We start from the raw sequence: 18489 nt of genomic DNA, 5'->3' as shown, positions 1-18489 counted from the left end.
GAGTCTTGGACCATGGTCTTATTCCTTTTCATGTAAGGTGTTGGGGGCTGGGTGGGTAAAGTGAAGCTACAGAAGCTAAACTCTGAGAATCTGGAGTCTTACATTGATTCTGTAGTTTAGCCCCATCAGAACCTCAGTGTCTGTATATGTAAAATGAAGGAGGAGGAGAATGAGAAGAAGGAGATGAGGATGAGGATACAGGCCTCTTAAAGCTTGTATTTGAGAGAGTGTCAGAGACCTGAGCAAGGTGACGTGTTCCAGACAAAAATGAAAGGTTGAGTGAGGCTCTGTATGTAAGGGGATCAGGCCTGACCGTTTCTGGCTCAGAAAAAAAAAAAAAAATGAAAAAGCTGTTGATGCCTTGGGAAAAGAGGGAAGGGAGAAATCTCCGCCCAGCCATCAGGTAAAGTTAGGCCTCCTAGTTACCATGACAACGGGAATGGGGTCAGTCCCCAGTGGGAGAGCTGGGCACAACAGCATGACTACCCAAGAATGTCACTATGGCAACCACGGGCAACTACTGAGCGCCAATTCAATCCATGGTCGTCATGGTGACAGATCAGGACAGTTATGCACGAGCTGGAGGGTAAACTGAGTCACCGCTGTGGGTACAGAATTTGGTGGGCGGTGTTCCCGTGCCACCTGCGGACAGACTATTGCCTCAGTTCCTACCACACCGCCCGGGAGCTTCGTAGGGATTGAGAACCAGAACAAACTTGCACTCTCGGGCTCTCTCTTCAAAGCCTACGTTTCCCAGGGAACGATTTGACGGACGCCGACTAGTGGGGATGGGAGGGCGGACTAAGACGCCGGAAGTACGTCGGGCGGAGTGGAGCCGCCGAGGGAAGGGCTCGGGTTCAGGCTTCAGGAGAGGCCGCTCTGCCCCACCTCTCGTTGGTTCCGGAGGTCGCCGAGGCTGCGGGAAATGCTGGCGCGCGCGGCGCGGGGCACTGGAGCCCTTCTGCTGAGGGTGAGAGCGAGGCCACCTTCTCCAGAGGCTCGGGACCGGGATCACCTGGGTCTTGAGCTGGGAAGGAGTGGGCTTCTAACTCTGGGCAAGGACTGGGGTCACAGGTCATGGTCCCCACGTGAGTCACTCTCCGGGGACCCTGGGGGGATCGGGATTTAGGGAGATGCCTTCCTTTCGGAAAGGGATTTAGGGGTCCGCGCCGCTGCCCCAGCCTGCTCTCGTCTTCCTTCAGGGCTCGGTGCAGGCTTCTGGCCGGGTTCCGCGCCGCGCCTCCTCTGGACTGCCCCGAAACACCGTGATCCTGTTTGTGCCTCAGCAGGAGGCCTGGGTGGTGGAGCGAATGGGCCGATTCCACCGGATCCTGGAACCGGTGAGAACCTCTCTTGCCCGCCTTCAGCCAGCCAGATCGTCTGATCGCTTACTCGTGTGGGAGTGGGGCCTGTCTGCACTTTTAACCTGCGAGGACCAGTTCTAGCAGAGCCCAGTCTCCTGAGCGAACATCACCTCCGTGTTTCCCCGCTCTCCTAATACCCTAGTGACCCGCTCCTGGAGCTACCCTGTCTGCCTGAAGGCAGCAAGCAGTTCTTGCTGGCATCCATTCTGCTAACATTCAGAAGCCTCGTCTTTCACTTTTGTCCTCTTAGGTTTCCCTACCAGTGACACCCCGGCCTTTGAGGCCATGTTAGGAGGAATTGCTTCTCCATGTTTATACATGACTTATTACTTACTCCAGACTTAGCTTAGAGTTCAGGTTTACCTACCCGCACCCTTCTGAGAATCTATGGCTCCTCTTCCCAGGGCTTGAACGTCCTCATCCCCGTGTTAGACCGAATCCGGTATGTGCAGAGTCTCAAGGAAATTGTTATCAACGTGCCTGAGCAGTCAGCCGTAACTCTTGGTGAGAGAGATGGGGTGACAGGGATGTGCTAAGTGCATCAGGATGTGGTTGCTATAGATCCAGGGCTTAGGAGAAAGAGCTGGTTGGGACTTGGAGGCCTGACTGGCCTTTTTTTCTCTTCTGTTTGCGTCTGCAGACAATGTAACGCTACAAATAGATGGAGTCCTTTATCTGCGCATCATGGATCCTTACAAGGTATCTGCCCTGGGATTATCTAGTCTTCTGAACTGCCTCTCCTTAAAATCCTGCATCTTCAGGTCTGATCCTCTACCTGCCCTTTCAGGCAAGTTACGGTGTGGAAGACCCGGAGTATGCCGTCACCCAGTTAGCTCAGACGACTATGAGATCAGAGCTTGGCAAACTCTCTCTGGACAAAGTTTTTCGGGTAAGCGGGTCTGGGTCGGAGTAAGGGCTTAAGTGCACAAACTGTCCAGTCTTTCCTGGGGAACAAGATGAGCCAGGGACCCTCCCAGTTTAGGCTCTTGATAGAGACACTGACTTGCTCACAAGTTCTGTTCGTCTAGGAGCGCGAGTCCCTGAATGCCAACATTGTGGATGCCATCAACCAGGCTGCCGACTGCTGGGGCATCCGATGCCTGCGATACGAGATCAAGGATATCCATGTGCCACCGAGAGTGAAAGAGTCTATGCAGATGCAGGTAGGGAAATGGATTGGGTTACTCCAGTTCCGCTGGGACTAGAATCCCCTATTGTGGGAGATAGAGTTGTAAGTCCTGGTTAGAGTTTCTCCTGCCTTCTTCTTGATGGGGGTCATTGGGGGTTTCAGGTAGAGGCAGAGCGCCGGAAGCGGGCCACGGTTCTAGAGTCCGAAGGGACACGAGAGTCGGCAATCAATGTGGCAGAGGGGAAGAAACAAGCCCAGATTCTGGCCTCCGAAGCAGAAAAGGCTGAACAGATAAATCAGGCAGCAGGTGAGTAGTGGGTTAGAGGCCGAGGGAGGAGCAGGGCCCAGGGCTTTAAAGGTAAGAGCTGGGACAGAAGCTTTGGGCCTCTCTGATTGTGTGGGTCAAACTACTGTGTTTTGGGTTTGTTTGTTTGTTTGGTTTTTGTTTTTGTTTTTGTTTTTTTCTTTTAGGAGAAGCCAGTGCAGTTCTGGCCAAGGCCAAGGCTAAAGCGGAAGCGATTCGAATTCTGGCTGGGGCTCTGACTCAACATGTGAGAGGCTGATGGGGGGGGATGGGGTGGGAATAGACAATAGAAGGGCTTCTCTCCTCTGTCCTTTTCGGGGAGTTCCTGACAGTGTGGCTCCATTAAACCAGATTACGTGAGCTTTGTGTTAGGATTTGTATAGCCCTTTTTCCTGGAACGTAACCTTTCTCTTCTCTCCCCAACTCTCTGACCTCTGATTTGTATCCACCGTGGCTATAGAATGGAGACGCAGCAGCTTCGCTCACTGTGGCTGAGCAGTACGTCAGCGCATTCTCCAAACTGGCCAAGGATTCTAACACAGTTCTACTGCCTTCCAATCCCAGCGACGTCACAAGTATGGTGGCTCAGGTTAGAGCTCTTTGAAGATAAGCATACAATAACAGTGTCAGGAGCTAAGAATGAGGGTTTCCGCTAACTCCTGCAGATGCCCGTGTCAGTGTTGGGGTCACCCTCCTTTGATGGTTTGATGTAAGAGACTTAGAATTGTTTGCAAGGCTCAGAAAACTGAGGCTTGAAGGATAAAAACCAAGAGACTGGTGTGACAGTGCATGCCTATAATACCAGCACTTGGGAGGAGATGTAGGCTGGGTGTGACAGTGCACGCCTGTAATACCAGCACTCGGGAGGAGATGTAGGAAGGTCACAAGTTAGAGGCTAGTTAAGCTACACAATGCAAACTTGTCTCAAAAAAAAAAAAAAAATAGAAGGATGATAAAGAAAAAGGAAACACTATAGCCAGGTGTTGGTGGCACCTAACTTTAATTCACAGGCACGGGCAATTGGAGTTTTGTGAGTTCAAGGCCACCCTGGTCTACAGAGTGAGTTCTAGGACAGCTAGGACTACACAGAGAAACTGTGTCTCAAAAAAGAAAGAAAGGAAGAGAAAGAGAAAAAAGAAAAACCAAGAGTCGACCGGCCCCTTTGTGTGGTTTGGACAAAGCTGCAAATGGTTCTTACGGCTCTTTCTCTCTGGTCTTTCTCTTCAGGCCATGGGTGTCTATGGGGCTCTCACCAAAACCCCAGTGCCCGGAGCCCAGAACTCCAGCGAGAGCAGAAGAGATGTCCAGGCTACAGACACGAGTATTGAAGAACTGGGTAGAGTCAAGCTCAGTTAGTAGAGATGACTCGGCCAGGGAGACCAGGGAGCTGCTCTCAAAAGATTCTGGCTCCAGCCTCCCGGCCAAATTTTAGTTTTTATTTTTTTATTTGAACTTAATCATGTAATAAACTGACCAGTGGCAAATCGGAAACTGTCCTCATTGATTGGGGGATGAAGTTAGGATGTTCACTCCCACCCTTCAGTCCAGGTAGGTCTGAGGAGTTGAGTCTCCGTGATAAGGATTAACTTCATGTGAAGTGAAGTCGTCCTGTCGTCAAGGGAACCTTTGCTGTACAGGGACTGAAGCGCGGTCTGCTGAACTGCCAGCTGCACAGTGGTGCGGGTGTTTGGGGACACATGGGAAAGAGGACTGCTTGGCCTTATGGTATGGCGGTCATAAAGGGCTGAGGGTGTAGACTATTAAGATATTAATAAACTAGGGTTCACAAAAGCAGGTGAGAGATAGCCGTGGTGATACAGACCTAACGGATTGTGAGATCAAGACCAACTTGAAGTACTTATGAGACCCTGTCTCAAAGCAGCAACAACAGAACTGAACCCCAGAGGTGTCTGCTCTCACGGAATCCAGGTCAGGGTGGGAATACCGGGAAGCAGAGAGTGATAAAAAGTCACCAGCAGGGGCTGGCGAGATGGCTCAGTGGGTAAGAGCACCCGACTGTTCTTCCGAAGGTCCGGAGTTCAAATCCCAGCAACCACATGGTGGCTCATAACCATCCTTAACAAGATCTGACTCCCTCTTCTGGAGTGTCTGAAGACAGCTACAGTGTGCTTACATATAATAAATAAATAAATCTTAAAAAAAAAAAAAAAAAAAGTCACCAGCAGGGCTGGTAGGGTGGCTCTGTGGGTAAGGCCTCTTGCTGTGCAAGCTGAATAACCCGAGTTGGATTCACCCTAAGTCACAGTGCTCTGGTGCAGACTAATACGAGTTGAGCATTCCAGGAAACCTCGCTGAGAATTATACTTGAGCTCAGACGTGAAGGAGAGGAGAGAGACCCATATGGTGATCTAGAAATCAAAAGGTCATAGGCAGAGTATACCTGGCTAATAAACTGAGAGCAAAGAAACTGCTGTGGCTCGAGCAGTTAGCAGAGGCAAAGCAGCAGCAGCTAGACGTATTTAAAGGGGGAAGAGGGACTTAAGTGAATTTGTAGGACCCCTAGAGGTAGGTGCCCCACATTTACTAAGAAGACAAACTTTTTTCCTACTGAGATAAAACTCACATACCATACAGATAACCCATTTTATTGTCTTCTAGAGCTGGGGTTGCAGTATGTAGCCCAGGCTGATCATATATGCGTGTGACATAACCTGCCTACACCTCCCGAGTGCCGCCATACTCCGCCAGCTTACCCATTTCATGTTTGGGGATCTGGGGTTATTTTCTGGGTTTTTGTTTGGTTGCTCTGTTTTTGTTTTTGTTTTTCTTTTTTTTTTTTTAAGATTTATCTATTTATTATATGTAAGTACACTGTAGCTGTCTTCAGACACTCCAGAAGAGGGCATCAGATCTTGTTACGGATGGTTATGAGCCACCATGTGGTTGCTGGGATTTGAACTCCGGACCTTTGGAAGAGCAGTCGGGTGCTCTTACCCACTGAGCCATCTCACCAGCCCCCTTGTTTTTTTTTTTCAAGACAGGGTTCTCAGTGTAGCCTTGGTTAGAACAAGCTCTGTTGACCAAACTGGAACTCAGAGAGATTCACCTGCCTCTGCCTTCAGAGTGATGCCTTCAGTGAATGTTTACCACCGCTGATGTTAGGTTTTAGTTACTGTTTTGAGACAGTGTCTCCTGTATCCCAGGCTGGCCCCAGAGGAGTTACGGAGTCAAGGATGATCTTGATGGTCCTTCCTGCCTCTGCCTCCTAAGTGCTGGCATCTCAGACATGTGCAGGTGTTTTCTAGAATGCTAAATAAAAATCAGGCGGGGTTAGCCCAAGTTTTTTTGAATGCTATGCAAACTCTTGTCGATTGGAATTAAAGGTGTTTGCCACCACCACCTATCATGTATAGGTTTTTTAAAGACAGGTTTCAATTTACCTTGGTGTCTTAGTTTGTGTTTTTTGTTACTGTGATAAAATGCTCTCGACAAGAACATCTGAAGGAGCTAGCTATCAGACAGTTTCGGGTTACCGTCCATCACGGGAGGGATGTCTCAGCAGTGAGAACTTGAAGCATGGGCCTGGGAAGGTGGCTCAGTGATTAAAAGCATGTGCCCTTGGCTGAAGACCAAAGTTTAGTTCCTAGCACCCAGACCTTGTGTTAAAAACAACCAAAAATGGACAGTGAGTCTGGACAGATGGCTTAGTGGCTAAAAGCAATTGCAGCACAAAGGTGCATTTTACCAACATACACATAACAAAATGCTCAATGGTCCCTGAGCTTTTCTTTCATGATTCTGTACACACCCAGTCATCCTCCCCTCTCTTGGACTAGTACCTTGCCCTCAGGAGTTTCTGAACCTCCTATCAAACTTTTCAGCCCTACGTTTCTTGTCGAGCTTTTCCGCTGGTGCCGGCAGGCGGCGACAAATCTCCTGGTAGGGCGCTCTGTCAGGCATGCACAGCTCTGTGGTGCCAGACTGCAAACCCTGCCGCTGCACTTCCGGGCGCGGATCCAGGTGAGCCAAGGTCTCCCTGTTACCTCTGTTACCGTCACCCCTAGCACGGGTGTCTCAGCTTGCTGCCGGGGTGCCCAGCGTCAGAGGGAGCATGTCCAGGTGGTGACCGGGCTCCCACCGGAGGAGACAGAGCTGCCGGGACTTCTGGATCCCAGCATAGCTCAATGGGCTTTATACCGGGCTTCCTGGGGACGTCGTTCCTCCGGCTTTTTTTCTTGAGCCTGGCCGCCCGGAAGCGGTGCAAGACTCCTCCCCGTCGTTTCCTCGGTTCCCGCCAGGCGGCGCCGTTTACTCAATCCGGTTAATCCGTGTGGTTTCTGTCTATTGCCACCCTGGGAAGGTTGAGATAGTCCGAAGAGAGCTCTTGAAATGGACTGTCAGAGAACAATCTACCTACCATTTGGAATAGTCTTCCTCCTAGACTGTGGTTTTACAGCATTAGATCTCCCGGTTGGATATGCACAGGCTCCCGTGCTCACCCCCAGAGCCTGAATCGGTAGGTGTAGCCTGGGCGTCAGGTTGAGATCCAAGGTCTCAGCCTCTCTCCCTCAGAGGGTGTGGCTGGTAGAAACAGCTGCAATGAGTTAGCCATGGTCTGTTAACGTCCTGAAGTTTATAGCAGTACGCGATTGTTGTTGGGCATTGTTTTAAGGGCCAAAACGTCCATGGTTTCTTCGCCCCACAATGAACATTCTCTTCTCTCACAGGATGCAGAAGGTCTCTGTGCTCCTCTTCTTAGCCTGGGTCAGTTTTCTTTTCTACGCTGGCATTGCACTCTTCACCAGTGGCTTCCTTCTCACCCGCCTGGAACTCACCAACCAAAGCAGCTGCCACGAGCCCCCAGGCCCTGGTCCCCTGCCATGGGGAAGTCACGGAAAGCCTGGGGCCTGCTGGATGCCTTCCCGCTTCTCCAGGGTGGTTTTGGTGCTGATAGATGCTCTGCGGTTTGACTTTGCCCAGCCTCAGCAATCGCATGTGCCTGGGGAACCTCCTGTCTCCGTGCCTTTTCTGGGAAAATTAGGTTCCTTGCAGAGGATCCTAGAGAGTCGACCCCACCATGGCCGGCTGTACCGATCTCACGTGGACCCCCCCACGACCACCATGCAGCGTCTAAAGGCTCTCACCACTGGCTCGTTGCCAACTTTTATTGATGCTGGCAGTAACTTTGCCAGCCATGCTATAGTGGAAGATAATCTCATCCAGCAGCTCAACAGGGCAGGTCAGTATGTGCCCCTGGGGAGCCAGTGTCCCTGGGCCTGTAGAAGCTGGGGAGCCAGGACTTCGGGTACCCAGCCGTCCATATATTTGGCTATGGTGTAGGGAAACAGAGAGTAGAAATAGATGGGACCTTGCTTGTAGAAAGGCCCGGAGATTTTTTTTGTCCTTGATGAAGCTTCTAAACTGCACAAAATGTTTGTTTGTAACTCTTGGGAGCATCCAAGTAAGGAAGAAATGAAGACAGGAACTTGCGAGGATGGAAAAAAAAGGATAGAGGATCCAAGTTGTGTTCACGTACCGCTTATGAAGAGAACAGGTCAAGGGCAGTGCGTGGCGCATACGTCTTTAATCCCAGCACTCAAGAGGCAGAGGCAAGAGGATCTCTGAGTTCCAGATTAGCCTGGTCTGTAGAGTGAGACCTGTCTCAGAACAGGCACGCTTAGCTGCGTGTCAGTGGATACCCTGAGGAGGGAACAGCAGCGCATCATTTCGCAGGACTCGGAATTGGTGGGAAATTTTAGGTGATGCTGAATGAGTTCCTGTGCTTTGGGATGTGTGGTTGGGATAGTACACACACACACACACACACACACACACACACACACACACACACACTCTCCACACAGCGTGTGGATGTGAGGGAGCGTACATGACATGGTACACTTACGGAAGTGAGAAGACAACTTTGGAAGTTAATTTTTCTCCTTCCACCCTGTGGGTTCTGAGTATTGAACTCAAGTTGTAGGGATCGGTGGCAAGCTCTTTGACCCACTGAGCTGTCTCCCCTTGCCCTCTGTTTTTTTTTGTTTGTTTGTTTGGGTTTTTTGGGGTTTTTTTTTTTTGGTTTGTTTTCTCTAGCAGTCTTCTCTTATATTCTCCCCTGTTCTGGTTCTCACGTGATCAAGATCTGACCCGATTCCCCTCTCGTCTCTACAGGAAGGCGTGTAGTCTTCATGGGAGATGATACCTGGCGAGACCTCTTCCCCGGAGCCTTTTCCCAAGCTTTCTTCTTCTCATCCTTCAATGTCAGAGACCTGCACACCGTGGATAACGGCATCTTGGAACACCTCTATCCTACCCGTGAGTAAGAAGAAGCGCTCAGTCCCTCACTCACAGGAGCTGCGGAGGGTTCCTTTAGTCTGCAGACTCTGGGTCCAGCAGCCTGGGGCTTATACCGCCGGACGCAGAGGAACGTCAGAGCCTGACGGGTGAGGCGTGGGCTTCAGGGCCCTGTGCTCAGTGTTCTCCCCTCCACAGTGGACAGCGGTGCGTGGGATGTGCTGATCGCTCACTTCCTGGGTGTGGATCACTGTGGTCACAAGCACGGCCCTCACCACCCTGAAATGGCCAAGAAACTTAGCCAGATGGACCAGGTGATACAGTGAGTGTGGGGTGCTGGCTGGGGCAGGGGGATGCATTTGAGAATCTCAGGACGTAGGATTCCACGAGGGAAAAAAAATCCTGTGTGGAGCCTGGATGAATTCTATATATGTATGTATTTTGAAACAGGGTCTCATTATGTAGCTTTGGCTGACCAGGAACTTGCAATATAAACCAGTCCAGGCTGGAGTCAGCTTCTGCCTCCCAATATTGGGATTAAAGGCATTCACTATGCCTGACTTTGAATTGTTTTTTGTTTTTTTGTTGGTTTTGTTTGTTTGTTTGTTTGTTTTTAAAGATTTATTTTATTTATATGTAAGTACACTGTAGCTGTCTTCAGACACACCAGTAGAGGGCATCAGATGTCATTACAGATGGTTGTAAGCCACCATGTGGTTGCTGGGATTTGAACTCAGGACCTTCGAAAGAACAGTCAGTGCTCTTAACCGCTGAGCCATCTCTCCAGCCCCTGTTTGTTTGTTTTCGAGACAAGGTTTTTCTTTGTAGCCCTGGCTATCCTAGAACTCGCTTTGTAGACCAGGCTGCCCTCGAATGCAGAGATTCACCTGCCTCTGACTCCCAAGTGCTGGGATTAAGGACTTGTGCCTCCACTGCCCGGCAGCTCTGGAATACTTTATACAAGCTTCTCCCCCAAAACGTAGAGACACCATCCATTTTGAACAACTTGGTGTGTAGCTCTGAGCAGCAGAGTTGTGACTAAAGAGGCAAGGGAAGTCAGTGGTGGGGGTGAACGGGCCCCTGAGAAGAATCTTTATTTCTCCCTGCCCTCTCATACATGCTCTTGACCCCCAGGGGACTTATAGAACGCCTGGAGAATGACACGCTGCTGGTGGTAGCTGGTGACCATGGGATGACCACGAATGGGGACCATGGAGGGGACAGTGAGCTGGAGGTGTCAGCTGCACTTTTCTTGTATAGCCCCACAGCCCTCTTCCCTGGTGTCCCACCCGAGGTAAGGCCTGGGTCACACCTCTTCTGACCTCCCTCCCTACATTGGGATCCTCTTATTGTAGGCTCCCCAAACCAGGATCTGGTCCCAACTGTCATTTATTTTTATTTGTGTGTGTATGATGTATGTATGAGGTAATTGCACATGTGTGTGTGTGTGTGTGTGTGTGTATGTGTGTGTGTGTGCGCGCGTGCACGTGCACAAGGAGGCAGAGGATGGTGTTCTGCTCCACCTTATTTTACTGAAACAGTGCCTCTCACTGAACCCAGAGCTAGCCAGGAGGCCAGAAACCCCGCCTGCCTCCGCCCACCACGGCACTAAGTTATAGACACGCTTGGTCACATCCAGCTCTGTCTACACAGAGTCAGTGATCCACACATTTGCTTATGTAGCAAACGCTCTCACCCATGGAACCATCCCTCCAGACACACACACACACACACACACACACACACACACTATTCTTACCTAGGCCTGGCCAGGCTGCTGACACTTGACTTTCCCTTCTAGGAGCCGGAGGTTATTCCTCAGGTCAGCCTTGTGCCCACGCTGGCACTGCTGCTAGGCCTGCCCATCCCGTTTGGGAACACTGGGGAAGTGGTGGCTGAGGTATTCTCAGGTGGCAGTGAGTCCTTCGGTCCTCACTCCTCTGCTCTAGCCCACGTCTCGGCTCTCCACATCAATGCCCAGCAGGTAGGCAGGAGGACTAGACTTGTGGGTAAGAAAGCACAAAATGCACCCCATGGTCTTTGTTCCTGATGCCTTTCTCCCCTTAGCCTGCCCTTCCCCCATCTTGGATCGCGTTTGAGCCCCAGGTTTCCAGATACCTCTTTCGTGTGACCCCCCCCTCGTGTCCCTCTGGCCTTCCCTGCCAGGTGTCCCGGTTTCTTCATACCTACTCGGCTGCGACTCAGGATCTCCAAGTTAAAGAGCTTCATCGGCTGCAGACGCTCTTCTCCGAGGCCTCTGCGCGTTACCAGCGCCTTCTGCGGGATCCCCCAGAGGCTGAGGCAGCGCTGGGCACATTGACTGCTGAGTTCCAGCAGTTCCTGCGGGGAGCTCGGGCCCTGTGCATCGAGTCTTGGGCCCGCTTCTCTCTGGTCCGAATGGCAGGGGGCGCTGCTCTCCTGGCTGCTGCCTGCCTTCTCTGCCTGCTTGCTTCCCACTTGGCAGTGGCCCCAGGCTTTCTCTTCCGCCCACTACTGCTAATACCTGTAGCCTGGGGCCTAACTTGGACCATCCTGTATGCTGGAGTCTCGGCAACTACTGGGTCGAAGATAGACTCAGTGGTTCTGGGAGCCGTGGCTGCAGGCGGTTCACTCCTACCTTTTCTGTGGAAAGCTTGGGTTAGCTGGGGGTCTAAGAGGCCCCTGGCTCCCCTACTTCCTGTCCCTAGACCTGTCCTAATCCTACTGCTCATTCGCTTGGCCACCTTCTTCTCGGATAGCTTTGTTGTTGCTGAGGCCAGGGCCGCCCCCTTCCTTCTGGGCTCTCTTGTTCTCTTCCTGGTTGCTCAGCTTCACTGGGAGGGTCAGCTACTGCCACCTAAACTGCTCACCCGCCTTGGCTCTTCTGCCCCAACAGCGCCCCCACGGCACAGTGGCGCGCATGCCCTGTGGCTTGGAATTGGGTTGCTTTTATTTACAAGGCTTGCCGGGCTTTTTCACCGCTGCCCGGAAGAGACACCTGCCTGTCGCTCCTCTCCCTGGCTGAGTCCTCTGGCATCTATGGTAGGCGGTCGAGCCAAGAATTTGTGGTACGGAGCTTGCGTGGGGGCACTGGTGGCCCTGTTAGTCGTCGTGCGCCTGTGGCTTCGCCGCTATGGTAATCTCAAGAGTCCTGAGCCCCCTGTGCTCTTTGTGCGCTGGGGGTTGCCTCTCATGGTACTGGGCACGGCTGCCTACTGGGCACTGGCGTCAGGAGCAGAGGAAGCACCACCACGCCTCCGGGCCCTGGTTGCTGGGGCTTCAGCTGTGCTGCCTCGGGCTGTGATGGGGCTGGCTGCCTCAGGGCTCATGCTACTGCTCTGGAGGCCTGTGACGGTGCTGGTGAAAGCTGGGGCTGCTACTTCAAGGACCAGGACTATCCTCACTCCCTTCTCAGGTCCCCCTACTTCTCAGGCTGACCTCGATTATGTGGTCCCACAAATCTACCGCCACATACAGGAGGAGTTCCAGGGCCGGCTCGAGAGGACTAAAGCTCAGGGTCCCATAACCGTGGCTGCCTATCAGTTGGGAAGTGTGTACTCGGCTGCTATGGTCACAGCCCTCCTCCTCTTGGCCTTCCCACTTCTGCTGTTGCATGTAGAGCGGGTGAGCCTCGTGTTCCTGCTCCTGTTTCTGCAGAGCTTCCTTCTCCTGCATCTGCTGGCCGCTGGGACACCAGTCGCCACCCCTGGTAAATGCAGACCTGCACCCTGGGGCATCTGGTCTTCTGGAGTGGTTTCTCACCCTGACCGAGGGTTGAGGGTCTCAAGTCCTTCCGGTTGGGAATGACTTCCCTTACCTGCCTTCATCATGCCAGTCCCCCTTCCCCCAGGAGGACTTCCGGACTCATTTCTTAGAGAAACGCACTTTCTCCTTGAGCGGGTTTCAGTTACAAAAGTGATACATTGTGAATGTGTTATCACGGAGAGAGAGCTCTTTGTGAGAAAGAGATGGAGAACTGGTTTTGTGCTTTGATTTACAGTAGTGAGGGAATTAGAACAGCAGTACTGGCTGTAGGGAAGTTTGGAGTAGCACGTGACCACGTGTACTGGGCGTGGATGGTCCTGGCACAGAGACTGCCATTGGAGGATGGGATGGAACTGTAAAGACGTCTGTCTTTTCTTCTAGGTCCTTTTACTGTGCTGTGGCAGGCAGTCTCAGCTTGGGTCCTTATGGCCACGCAGACCTTCTACTCCACAGGCCACCAGCCTGTCTTTTCAGCCATCCATTGGCATGCAGCCTTCGTGGGCTTCCCAGACGGCCATGGCTCTTCTACCTGGTTGCCTGCCTTACTAGTGGGAGCTAACACCTTTGCCTCCCACCTCCTCTTCGCAGGTACCTCTGTGCTTTCCCTCCCCGCCTTCGGTTCACTCCTGCATTGTGGGAAGAGAAGAGAATGTTGGCTGGGGGGCGGGATCTGTTGGCTATTTGCAGTTCCGTGGCCCTAAGCTCTTTGCAGCCTAAGCCACTTAGGGTGCTTGGGGACCAGGGTGGACTTGGCCCAAAGATCCTCCCTTGATGTCAGCCCTGTCCTCCCGGAGGCAGTAGGCTGTCCACTGCTCCTGCTCTGGCCCTTCCTGTGTGAGCGTCCAGGGCCAAAGAGGAGGCAGCCCCTCCCAGGAAGTGAGTCTGAGGCCAGAATCCGGCCCGAGGAGGAAGAGGAGCAGGAGCAGGAGCCACTGATGGAGATGCGCCTCCGGGATGCTCCGAATCACTTCAATGCAGCCCTGTTGCAGCTGGGCCTCAAGTACCTCTTTATCCTTGGAGCTCAGGTAGGTGCAGGGGAGAGATGACAGAGCCAGTGACCTTTCCCCAAGCGTGCACTGTACACTTTTTCTTTCTTGGTTTCCAATACTTTGGGAAAGATCCTTGATGGAGGTTCAGGCAAATGAAGCGACTGCTCAAATTGAGACCTCAGATGGCAGATTTGAGACCTGGCCTGAGTTTTCTCATTCCAATCCTGGGTCATTTCTATCCTGTGTGTAGCCCTGGGCCCTGTTAGTTGCATTACAGATCCGGGAAAAGCTGGCGTTATGATGGCTGGGGTCCTTTCTAAACTGTGGTCCAGAGGCAGGAAGTGTATTTATCACTGGGGCAGGAGGGAAGGGTTGGCAGTTAAGACTGCTCTTCCAGAAGTCCTGAGTTCAAATCCCAGCAACCACGTGGTGGCTCATAACCATCTGTAACAGGATCCAATAACTTCTTCTGGTGTGTCTACACCTCCATGTTCTCATATAAAAATAAATAAACAAGTCTTTAAAAAGAAAAAGAAAGAAAGAAAAGAAAAAAAGAATGAATGAATGAATTACTGACGTCTTCTTGTGTTAGAGGGCAGAGTCTGAATGTCAACATTACAGATGGATAGTGAGTGACCTGCCTGCCTTCATGTGAGTCAGGGCCTGGACCAGGACAAGCACTCGGTTTCCTGACTCCTATGCCAGGTTTTTCCCAGTGGCAAACACTGCTCTTCTCTTCCTCCTCTTCCTCCTCCTCTTCTCTCTTGCCAGGCTCTGTAGCAATTCCTCCTTGTCTTTTTGTTTGTTTGTTTTTTGTTTTTGGAGACAGGGTTTCTCTGTGTAGGTCTGGCTGTCCTGGAACTCACTCTGTAGACCAGTCTGGCCTCGAACTCAGAAATCCGCCTGCCTCTGCCTCCCGAGTGCTGGGATTAAAAGCATGCGCCACCACGCCCGGCAGTTCCTCCTTGTCCTGCTTTCTGCAGAGTAACCGCCCCTCCTCCCTTCCCTCAGATCCTAGCCTGTGCCTTGGCAGCCTTCGTCCTCCGCAGGCACCTCATGGTCTGGAAGGTGTTTGCTCCCAAGTAAGTGGCTTCACTTGGGAGGGAGCTCTTCATGTCCTAGGTCGATGATGGTTGGCCTCTTTAGAGAACCTATTGTCTGCATCCTGAAATCCTCCACCGTTCTCCACAGGTTCATTTTTGAAGCCGTAGGTTTTATTGTGAGCAGTGTGGGACTTCTCCTGGGCATAGCATTGGTGATGCGAGTGGATGTCGCTGTGAGTTCCTGGTTCAAAAACCTAGTTCTGGCCCAGCAGAGGTAGCCCAGGCTGTGCTCGTTGGCGCCTGGCCATGGAGAGAGCTGGGGACTAATCTGGCCTGACCTGTACTGGTGCTGGATTCTGCAAGAGACTCTGACATACTTCCTAAACCACCCTGTAACCAGAGACTGCTCAACTCTGGGACTTTATTATTTTATAACTGAGACTTACCTGGAGCCTGAGCCCTTGATCCTGAGTTGGATGCATCTGACGGACAACAGGGGCGGTCACCAAAGTGGAATAAAAGAACAATGTGAATGTTTGTATGTATCTAAGATCTGTGAGGTGCTCGCCGAATCAGGCTCTCCTCTCAGCAAGCATGAGAAGATGCGTCCTGTTAGGCAGGGCTTGCTGTGCCAGACAACCCTTTGGCAAGAGGTTGTCTGGATTCACTGACCTCTGCCCAAACTGTTCTAGTTATCCCATTTGTCCCGCCCTCTGCCTTGTTTGTTTTTGGCCATTCTGTTCTTTAACTGATAGCAGGGAAGACAAGCCCAGCATCATGAAGCACACAGTCATGGTTTAACACATAGTTTGAAGTACTATATTTACTATATTTCTTCCCCTGGTACCCTCTCTGTTCACAACTGCAGAAGCCTCTCTGTAGGATTTCATCCTGAGCTACCTTCACTACGTTGTTTTGCCTTTTTGTTTTTCTTTTTCTTTTTGTTTTCGAGACAGGGTTTCTCTGTATAGCCCTGGCTGTCCTGCAACTCATTCTGTAGACCAGGCTGGTCTCAAACTCAGAAATCCACCTTCCTCTGCCTCCCAAGTGCTGGGATTAAAGGCGTGTGCCAACACTGCCTGGCTGTTTTGCCTTTTGATTATGCCCAAGTTAAAGCCAAAATGGAACAGAATGCTTCTCCTTTTTTTGAAAACAATCTCACTATGTGAGCTCTAGCTGGTTTGGAACTCAGTATGTAGACTAAGCCAGCTTTGAACTCACAGAGATCCACCTGCCTCTGCCTCCCAGTACTGAGAATAAAGGTGTGTGTCACCACACCTGGCTAACAATTTTCTTATATGTCCATCCTGGGCCTCTATCTGACCACTCACATGTCAAGTTTAAAGTGTGAGAGTGTCCTGGAAATGTCCATCAGCAGAGTTGGGAAGAGGCTCTGGAGAGAAGGGCTGTGACTGTGTTTGAGGTCTGAGTGTGTTCTAATTAGGAGGAGATGGGACTTGTGTGTAGCAGATGAACAGATGTTAAAACCGAGACCTATAGGTATGGTAGCACACACCTGGATCCTGGTACTGGGGAGGTGTAGGCAAGAGGATTTAGATCTCAAGGATATCCTTGGCTACATATTTAGTTGGAAGCCAGCCTGGGCTACATGAGACACTGTCTTAGAAAAAGAAGAATTTAACAACTGAAGCCGCAGAGACGTCTCTGCAGTAAGATCACTGGCTGTTCTTACAGAAGACATGGGTTTTGTTCCCAGTATCCACGTGCCTGCTCACAACCATGTGCGACTCCAGCTCCAGGAGATGTAGTGAAAGACCCCCCAAGAGGGGCTATGAGACCCACACTCAAGTCTTGGGATGACACGACTCACCCCCCCCCCCCCGAGAATTCACGGGACTGTCCTTGCTGCAATCGCACGAGGTTTATTGACAGGAACCAGCGCGCCGGAGCTGACTCATACCCCACGCAGGGGTAGAGGAGATCGACCCCGAGTAGCTGGGAAAGGGGGTATTTAAAGGAAAAACCACAACCCAAGGGGGTAGGGAGGGCGTTATTGGAAAATACCAAAGACACCAGTGAAAAATCACAAGGGGGAACTCTGCTTCTCAAGATTGTTCTCAAGATTTTAATCTAACTTTTGTGGTCAGCCAGGTCCTGGAATGAGGTCACTGAACTGGCTTGTGTAATTATCTGTTCTGTGGTCAGTCAAGCTCCTGGAACAGCTGCTTCAGGGCCCAACTATTTTTTTTTTTTTCGTGGCTCTAAGTTGGTCTGGGGGGGGGTCAAACTTAAATTTTCTATCTTACACTAGCCCTCTTTTGACTCTCAGAGGCTCCTGCATGTACAGGGTATACACACAGACACACACACACACACACACTCAGTCACATAACAGTTTAAAGAAAGTTCAAGTTGTGAGTAGCCATCAAATCCTAGTTTAGGTGGAAAATATGTATTATTTCAGGCAAGTTCATTGGTGTTTGTTTGCACTGACAGAAAGAAACAGGTTTGATAATGCAAAGGGTAGAGGTTGGTTCCCAGCTAGCTTATAAGATGAATTAGAAAAAACAAAACCTGGCATGATAGGAAAGGCCTTGACATTTGGGAGACAGTGACAGGAAGATCTGGAGAGGTTCCTGACCACCTAGCCTATGCAATGAGGTCAGGCCAGCCAAGCTGAGGCAACAGTTTTAAAAGAAAATTCATTAGAAGTATATATCAATGGTTTTTATGTGTTCACAAAGTTGTGTAATTATCCCTACAGTCAGTCCATCAACTCCAAAGAAACCATGGCCCGTAGCGTCTGGAGATTCTATAGTCTCCTTGTTTGAAGAAGGGCCCTGAAGAGCTAAAACTGGCTTTGAACTCTGGATCCTCCTGTCTATCCTAAGGTGCTGGAACTGCCGTCATGTGCCCATTCCCCCCACCCCCATCCCCCATTAACCTGCTTCCTGTCTGTATTTGCCTGCTATGGGTATAACACGAGATCCTCTAACAGGCACTTTTTCTTTTTTGACTAAAGTCTTTTTACATCGATCTTTAAAAGTTGAAGTAAGGCCAGGTGTGATAACACAAACCTTTATTCCTAGCACCAAGGAGACAGGCAGGATATCCCTTTAAATTCCAGGATAATCTGGTCTGTAAGGTGAGCTCCAGGCCAACCAGGACAACATAGTGAGACCCTGTCACCAAACAAAGTTAAGATAGCTTTTCTTGTGTTGTTTTATTGTAGGATTTTGTTATATAACTCATAATACCCCGGAACTCTAGTCGCCCGACCTTATCATCCCGAGTGCTAGATTGCAGGCATGTACTATTAAGGCTACAAAACCCATCATTTAGAAGTAAATATTTTTAAAGGGGTCAGGGGGAGACTGGAGAGATGATTCAGCAGTTAAGAACACTGGGTGTTCTTCCAGAGGTCCTGAGTTCAATTCCCAGCAACCACCATCATTTCACAACCATTTCTCTAATGGGATCTAATGCCCTCTTCTGGCATTCACACAGAAGACATAAGATACATAAATAAATTCATTAAATAAATCTTCAAAAATAAGTGTATAATTCCAGCAGACAATAGGCAGGAACAGGAGCTACCACACAGTAAAGGCCACTGAGTCTTCATAGCAAGTTCTAGATCACATGGGACTACAGAGTGAGACAAAGTGGTCACAAAGACAAAAAAATAAAAAAAAAA

The 18489-nt window shown here is 50.6% G+C and overlaps 2 protein-coding genes across 5 annotated transcripts; both read left to right on the top strand.

The window, feature by feature from the left end:
- Nucleotides 1–865: 865 nt before the first annotated feature.
- Nucleotides 866–4591, top strand: Stoml2 (stomatin like 2). The gene is made up of 10 exons (XM_021222089.2): nucleotides 866–970; nucleotides 1203–1340; nucleotides 1769–1868; nucleotides 2005–2063; nucleotides 2152–2253; nucleotides 2393–2527; nucleotides 2656–2800; nucleotides 2965–3044; nucleotides 3258–3386; nucleotides 4025–4591. Exons 1-10 carry the CDS (start codon nucleotides 926–928, stop codon nucleotides 4151–4153), a joined length of 1062 nt encoding a protein of 353 aa, XP_021077748.1. The 5' UTR covers nucleotides 866–925; the 3' UTR covers nucleotides 4154–4591.
- A 2145-nt stretch (nucleotides 4592–6736) lies between these two features.
- Pigo (phosphatidylinositol glycan anchor biosynthesis class O) lies at nucleotides 6737–15368 on the top strand. Of its 4 annotated transcripts, none has more exons than XM_029533405.1 (11): nucleotides 6738–7274; nucleotides 7486–7997; nucleotides 8933–9076; nucleotides 9254–9377; nucleotides 10190–10349; nucleotides 10857–11039; nucleotides 11222–12743; nucleotides 13181–13387; nucleotides 13598–13824; nucleotides 14800–14870; nucleotides 14980–15368. In XM_029533405.1, exons 2-11 carry the CDS (start codon nucleotides 7487–7489, stop codon nucleotides 15107–15109), a joined length of 3279 nt encoding a protein of 1092 aa, XP_029389265.1. In that variant the 5' UTR covers nucleotides 6738–7274; nucleotide 7486; the 3' UTR covers nucleotides 15110–15368. The 4 variants fall into 4 exon arrangements, with proteins under 4 accessions (XP_029389266.1, XP_029389265.1, XP_021077717.1 ...); XM_021222058.2 differs by having other exon boundaries at nucleotides 6752–6778; XM_029533406.1 differs by lacking the exon at nucleotides 10857–11039 and having other exon boundaries at nucleotides 6737–7274; nucleotides 10190–10289.
- Nucleotides 15369–18489: the final 3121 nt, after the last annotated feature.

This window comes from Mus pahari, chromosome 22 (assembly GCF_900095145.1).
Source record: "Mus pahari chromosome 22, PAHARI_EIJ_v1.1, whole genome shotgun sequence".
NCBI classification, from domain to species: domain Eukaryota; kingdom Metazoa; phylum Chordata; class Mammalia; order Rodentia; family Muridae; genus Mus; species Mus pahari.
Note: the sequence above shows the minus strand (reverse complement) of the source record. Positions and strands in the feature narration are given on the sequence as shown.

Excerpts from the sequence above, each read along its gene's own strand:
- Stoml2 (XM_021222089.2), top strand. The coding sequence starts at position 926 with ATGCTGGCGCGCGCGGCGCGGGGCACTGGAGCCCTTCTGCTGAGG. Across the intron at positions 1,341-1,768 it reads TCCACCGGATCCTGGAACCG|GGCTTGAACGTCCTCATCCC; the intron begins GTGAGAACCTCT and ends TCCTCTTCCCAG. Across the intron at positions 2,528-2,655 it reads AAGAGTCTATGCAGATGCAG|GTAGAGGCAGAGCGCCGGAA; the intron begins GTAGGGAAATGG and ends TGGGGGTTTCAG.
- Pigo (XM_021222057.2), top strand. The coding sequence starts at position 7,463 with ATGAACATTCTCTTCTCTCACAGGATGCAGAAGGTCTCTGTGCTCCTC. Across the intron at positions 7,998-8,932 it reads CCAGCAGCTCAACAGGGCAG|GAAGGCGTGTAGTCTTCATG; the intron begins GTCAGTATGTGC and ends TCGTCTCTACAG. Across the intron at positions 12,744-13,180 it reads GACACCAGTCGCCACCCCTG|GTCCTTTTACTGTGCTGTGG; the intron begins GTAAATGCAGAC and ends CTTTTCTTCTAG.